This window comes from Fistularia commersonii, chromosome 6, assembly GCF_037954325.1.
Source record: "Fistularia commersonii isolate RoL2024-O1a breed Wild chromosome 6, RoL_Fcom_v1.0, whole genome shotgun sequence".
NCBI lineage: Eukaryota > Metazoa > Chordata > Actinopteri > Syngnathiformes > Fistulariidae > Fistularia > Fistularia commersonii.
Genome location: NC_141289.1, coordinates 19371186 through 19378140, shown reverse-complemented (window position 1 = coordinate 19378140; position 6955 = coordinate 19371186). Strand labels below are relative to the sequence as shown.

The 6955-nt window shown below is 39.6% G+C and overlaps 1 protein-coding gene across 2 annotated transcripts; it reads right to left on the bottom strand.

Moving 5' to 3' along the window:
* Positions 1 to 2155: 2155 nt before the first annotated feature.
* LOC147233580 (uncharacterized) lies at positions 2156 to 6304 on the bottom strand. 2 transcript variants are annotated; one of them, XM_086148548.1, is made up of 5 exons: positions 6074 to 6304; positions 5909 to 5983; positions 5033 to 5105; positions 3782 to 3820; positions 2156 to 2854 (listed from the first exon to the last, which is right to left on the bottom strand). In XM_086148548.1, the coding sequence occupies exons 3-5, from the start codon at positions 5097 to 5099 to the stop codon at positions 2655 to 2657; spliced, it is 306 nt and encodes a 101-aa protein (XP_086004674.1). In that variant the 5' UTR covers positions 5100 to 5105; positions 5909 to 5983; positions 6074 to 6304; the 3' UTR covers positions 2156 to 2654. The 2 variants fall into 2 exon arrangements, with proteins under 2 accessions (XP_086004674.1, XP_086004673.1); XM_086148547.1 differs by lacking the exon at positions 5909 to 5983 and having other exon boundaries at positions 6074 to 6299.
* Between the last annotated feature and the right edge of the window lie 651 nt (positions 6305 to 6955).

Here is a 6955-nt window from a genome sequence, read left to right as displayed (position 1 = left end):
CCTGTAAAGCTTGTCAATAAATAAAGGCTGATTGTGTTCTGTGTGTCTGAGCAAGAAGGTAAAGAGAGGAACATCTGTTTATTTCATTTCATCATATGATATATACATCGCACGTCTTGTGGTGGCGGCGAGAAGGTTCTTGGTTCGACTCCACACTCAGCATGGGTTCTCCGTGTTCTCCCAGGTTCTCAGTCTTCCTCCCACAGTCCAATAAACAATATGCAGGTCCAGTGGAGACTCTACGATGTGTGTGTGTGTGAATGAATGGAGGTCTATTTGTGACCAGTCCAGGCGAAGCCTCGCCTCTCGCCATTACATCGGCGGGATCTATGGAAGCACATAATGATCATAATTTATATTAAAATATGGCAGCAGAATTTTTTTTTTTTTCCATATTATGGCTGCATATTTGCAGTCATAAATAAGAAATCCAAATTGCATTTTCCTTTTAAATAGGCACTGCTCAAAAGAAATAAAGGGAACACTAAAAATGACACATCCTAGATCTGAATGAATGACATATTCTTCATAAATAATATGTTGTTTACATAGTTGAGTGTGCTGACAATAAAATCACACAAAAATGAAGGGAATCAAACGTATGAACCCGTGGAGGTCTGGACTCCAAATGAAAGAGTAAAAACACACTCCAGGCTGATCTCCTTAAAACAAGTCAAAATGAATCAATGTTGCTTCTCAAGTGGACAATTTTCACACAAGTGTGATTGAATTGGAGTTATATTGCTATTTTGTTATTTTTTTGGAGCAGTAGATTTAAATCTAGTCACTGACTCACTTTGACCACTAGATGGCGCCAGTGAGGTTGAATCAAAAGTTTCCAGTAACAACATGAAAATAACAGATATCTGTTGAACCTAGATTGTAAATATAAATATTATAGGCTTTTAAACGACAATGATCACGGATAAATTCCTTGGATCATCATCAGACTTCTATAAACAGTCTCTCCTTTCATTGAATCATCCACTTATTGTCAGAAACCGTTTGAAACTTCTTTAATTGTAAGAAAACAGGGCAAGGCATCTTTGCAGGCTGAGTCACTGTGTAAACTAAATTAGAAGTGTGTTTAGATGACACACACACACACGAATCTCCTCTGATCCATCCCGATGCGGTGTGTTAGTCAAACAAGACAACAACCGGCCCGCGACCCAACCGAGAACGCCGGACGGAGGTCGATTTTGTTTTCCGGGGATTGCGTAGCGCGTTTTTGTCCGTACGGCGTTTTTGTCACGCGTGCGTTCTCCCTGCAACGCTCAGCAAGAAACTGTTTATCCGAGCGCCGACTTGATCGGAACGTCAAAAGCCGGCGAGGTGAAGGAGGGGGTTTATCTGTCTTCGACCTCGCCGCGCCGCCAGGTTAACTAACTTCTAAGAAACCAATTATAGTCCTGATTTGGCTCGTGAGGTTTTCGAGAACGGTTGCAGCTGCACCACTTCCTTTTGTGGTCGATCGGGCGTCTCGATGGAGACTTTACCCGGTTTCCCAGACTTTTTTTGGTCGTTTTTTTGGGGTCCGCCTGGTATTTTTGTGCGCTCGAGCGGCTCCCCGGTCAACCGTTTATGGGCGAGGGTTAGCAGCTCACACTCGTAGCCCGGGACGGAGTTAGCGATTATGGCGTTGGCAGCGAGGGGCCCCTCCATAATCACCCCACCTCCCTGTGGTTGTTTATTGTCTGACTTCTACTGCCCCGTTTTGGTGTTTCGGATACGAGGCTAAATACGAGAGACCGGGGTAAACGCGGTTCGCCGTCTCCCGGGTTTTTTTTCTCCGCCGGCCGGGTTATGGACGTCCGATTTAGCCGGAGAAAAAAACTGCAGCCGGTTGCAAAGCAAAATAAAAAAGGAGAAATCAGAGGAAAGTGAAAGCCTGGCCAGGTGAACGGGGTTCGACGACGGCAGCGGGATGGCGTCCGTCCAACCGCGCAGGCTCGTTGCCATGGCAGCCAGAGGACGAGCGCCACCATGGTGACGGCGTGTGCGGTAACTTTACTCAGCAGGAAGAATCAGATCGGGGCCACAGCTGGGGAAGTTGGGGGAGGTCGACTGCAGCGGCTTTGGAAGAGGCGGAATGTGTGTGTGTGTGTGTGTGTGTGTGTGTATTTCAGAGCAAATGAAGGGACGTGACACCCGATTACAAGGGAAATGCGATTAAGATTTAATTAGAGTTTTGCTTTTCAAACATCATCATCGTCTTTTAGAGAACCAGGAGGCATTGTGTGTGTGTGTGTGTGTGTGTGTGTGTGTGTGTGTGTGTGTGTGTGTGTGTGTGTGTGCGAAAGAAAGGGTCCTCTTCTGCCCTCTAGTGGTGAATGAATGCACAGCAAGAAACCGAAGAAGGGTGCACATATTTTTCTGTTTTGGGGACTCGATTCTGTCCGTAACGAATTCTTTTAAAGACATATCCTCCGTTTCTTTTTCTTTTAATTTATCGTCTTACTGCAATTTGTGGCTGGACATTGACAAGTATGTTTGTTGGCAGGGCAAAAGGGAAAAAAAAAATCTGCCAAGACGTCAAGCGACGGCAAAATATACGCCGTTTCCTGCAAGTTCATCGGGTTTCGTTCTGAAATTTTAGCACCCGTGCAAAATTCTAATCCGGGATCGAGTCTGTTTATGACCTATTTGCTCCTCTAATCCTCCTCTTTGGCCTGCAGAGCCGAATCCGAGGCGACGGACGCGTTATCGTCCTCCGTCTGGTCGCCGTCGCTGTTTCGCTCGTCATCGTCGTCCATTTCGTTGGTGACGTAGGCGCCTTTCTGTCGGGACAGGATCCAAACCAGCAGCACGGTCATGCAGATCAGCAGCAGCAGCAGCAGCGCACCCAGCAAGCCTGGACAGCAAACATCTCGTCAGCATCACACACGTCTGAAAAGTCCTCACAGGAAGTCCAGGTTTGGTAGATTTTTAGCGTATTGCTAACAACATCTCCTTAGTGTCTGCGAAAACGAATCGATAAAATATGCAATGTTTTGGACATACGGCGCAAATTTGATCAAAATGTAATATTTTTTTCGAAAAAAGTTGAAAAATATTAAAGATGCCGTTCACTGAAAGATTAAGGAAAATAAAAAAAAAGAAGTTTTTTTTCAAGATTTTTAAAGATTTAAGATTTTCAGCGTATCGCTAAAAACGTCTCCTGAGTATCTGCGAAAACGAATCGATAAAATATGCAATGCTTTGCATGTACGGCGCAAATTTGATCAAATTGTAATATTTTTTCGAAAAAAGTTGAAAAATATTAAAGATGCCGTTCACTGAAAGATTAAGGAAAATTAAAAAAAAAAAATTTTCAAGATTTTTAAAGATTTAAGATTTTTAGCGTATCGCTAAAAACATCTCCTGAGTGTCTGCGAAAACGAATCGATAAAATATGCAATGCTTTGCACGAACGGCGCAAATTTGATCAAATTGTAATATTTTTTCTGAAAAAAGTTGTAAAATATTAAAGATGCTGTTCACTGAAAGATTTAGGAAAATAAAAAAAAAATTCTTTTTTTCAAGATTTTTAAAGATTTAAGATTTTTAGCATATCGCTAAAAACGTCTCCTGAGTGTCTGCGAAAACGAATCGATAAAATATGCAATGTTTTGCACGTACGGCGCAAATTTGATCAAAATGTAATATTTTTTCGAAAAAAGATGCCGTTCACTGAAAGATTAAGGAAAAAAAATTTTTTTTTCAAGATTTTTAAAGATTTAAAAGGAATTTTTAAATGCAACTAGAAATGGAGCGATTCGATTTTGCAAATAATCCTCACCTCCGATTAAAGCAGCAAAATGTCCATCGTCCTCCGTGCCTGAAGACAGAAGACACTTTCAGATGAAAATGGCAACAAACTTTCAAATCACATATGTATTTATATATGCGTGTATCGATATTTTTCAAGATACCATAGAAAATTCGAGAAAAAAAAAAAAAAAAAAAAAAAAAAAAAAAGCACTTTCAACAGATAAAATCTGCTCTCTTTTAAAATCTGTCATTTATTTTCACATATTCTTTGCATTATCGCAGATTCTTTTTTTCTCTCAATTTCATCACATGATAAGATTCAAACTCTAAAGATGAAACGGGATAAATGTTTAATCGCTCGGTCATTTTCCTGAAATAAAATGAAAACGGTAGAATCGTGCACGAACCCTTCAAGAACCGTCAGAAATCCACATGAAACAGAGTCTGGTGTTTGTTTTGTCTGTTTTGCTGCATAAACGAACGTGCATTTTAAAGTTTCCCTTTTCCAAACAACAGAATATAAAGAAAATAAACCACATATGTGACGTTTTGGATGTGAACTTTCACCCAGTCTTTCTCTGCTCAGACCCGCGATGGACACCAGTGCGTCTGGATCCTCTTATCACCACGGCGACAGACCACATCAGACTGATAAGACACTCCCCTCCTCCATGTACGCCGTGTAGACTCACACACACACACACACACGTGCCAACACAAACACACTCACATGCATATGTGGACACACACTGGGATTATTAAGGGATTTTCTTAAATTGATGCATGCTTATTAAGAGTTTATAGTGGGAAACACAAGAATAGCAAACAGGACAAATGCAAATAATGATTATTTTAATTTCCAGTGTCTTTCTCTTTAAAACACTGCAAGTATTTGAACAAAGCAATAAATCTGACCTTTTGATGTTTGAATAATAATCATAAATCTGATTGAAACCGTGTGTGTATATATGCACAGTATGTATCCACACACACACACACACAGCATATAGAGTATGTATCTATGCATGTTGTTGTTATTCCGACTTTCAATCTGGACCTCCGAGACATTTTTGCTTTTATTTTGAAATAAGTTTCTCTTTCGAGTCTCCCGCAGTTCAGCTTCTCGTCGTCTTTCCGTTGCTATGGTTACCCCGCCTGTTTCACTTTGCTGCTTTCTGCCCGTTTCCCCTTTCACTTTGTAGGAAAACTCAACTTCTTCCTGACCGAAACCTCTCTCCGCACAGCCTTGGCTGTCACAGTTTTTATTTTTTGTTCCTACCGGATGAATCCTGCGTGGCGTTGAGGGCCTCTGAGGCCGAGTGCACCAGCAGGTGGCGCTCTTTCATGTTTATCTGGACAAGGAAAAACAAAGAAAAGTCTTGAATAAAAACATAAAGAGCAGTTTTAGAGAGAAATTTGACTCTTTATCAACAATCGGAATTTGAAAATAGGATATGAATCGTTCAAAAATGATTTAAAATGGCCCCCTCATTTTTTGTGTTTGTATATGTAATTATTCCTGCAGAATGTTATGTAACTGTTCGGGTAATCTCAAGGATTTCAGTTATTTCTTGCAATTTTTTGGTTACTTTGAAAATGTAGATTTTAGGAAAAAATTCCTCATCAATTTTTAAATAATTTGTTGTGATCGGCCGAATTCTTTTTTTTTTTTCGGGGGGGGGGGGGGGGGGGGGGGCACATTCACTCGTCATCAATCTTTGTAGTTACAGTTAACAGTTAAGACAATTCATATTCATTGTATTTCTTATTCTTCCTCCTTTCTACTATTATCTATTATTGGGTTTTTTTTTTTTACTTGAAACTCTGGCACAACAATTTCCTTCGGGATAAATAAAATTGTTCTCATCTCATCTCATTAAAAATAAATAAAAAGAAACATTAAAATAAATACATACAATAGAAAATTGCAACTAGTTGTTTCACAGCAAAAAGCAATTCATTTTTTGATCTTGACCCAAATACGGATCATATGTCACCTTGTGATTCCGTTCTAAGAAGGAAAAGCAATGAAAAGACTCTCAAGAAACGCAAGAAAAAACTTTTGCGCCTCCAGTTTTGCATCTCCTGCTCCCAAACTTGGAGATCAGGAACTCACTCACACCTCATCCTCACGTTCAGCCTTTTCATTATTTACCCTGAAGGGGTTTTCAGCTGCACGAACGCCCCCAATTATCTGTATCCTTCCAAGAAAGTGATAAGATGATGGAGGCTAAACAATAAAAAACAACACATTTCCACCAAACTATTCACTCCGTTATGCATTTTACGACATTTTATAAAGAATATGAGCAAAACTCACCGGCGGAGAAAGTCTGTTCAGAGCTCCATTTGCTGCAAAAAAGAAAAAACATTCAACAGAACATATGCTTGACAACACACACACACGCACGCACACACACACACACACATGCGCACGGATGGGTGTGGTGTCGTCCCCGGGGTCACGGCCAGAAGACGCTCAGACTCCACCTCTGAGATGCCTCACTGCCTGAGAACTGAAAGTTGACAACGCCTCTTACATCATCTGTTAACACTCTGTGTGTGTGTGTGTGTGTGTGTGTGTGTGTGTGTGTGTAAGATACTCACACCGTGTTGTGTAATCTAAAACTATTGAACAAATACTGATTCTCTCTGCTTGTATTTGCATGATATCAGCCACAAATAATTTTTGAGGCAGTAAAATGATCAGCATGAAACCGTCTGGAAAATAAAAAAACAAAACAGGAAAGAAGTTTAAAAATGAAACACTTGAGGGGGAAAAACCTCTGAATATCAGCGAAAATTAATAAAATGTTATCTAATATTAGCGGAAAAATGTAGTCCTTCAAAAAAAAAAAAGTGCCGTTCAAAATAACAAATAAATATGTAATGGTTAGCAAATAACATTTCTGGGAATGATTGTTAAATGGATTGATAATTTCCTAAATATAAATCCATTTAGAACATCAATCCATTGACAGTTTCAAGGCTCTGAGAACAATATTTAAGTTTAGTTAAGAAAAAAAAATAATTCATGCTCAAAAAGTAGTCAGTCCCAATCACACACCTGCTATGATGATATAAAATATTATTTTTTTTGTTAAAAAAACATTCAATAAATTATGTATTTATTTAAAAACTGCTGATCTTTCACATTACACTTTTTGTAATGTGAAAAAGACAAAAAGATCCCACAGTAAAT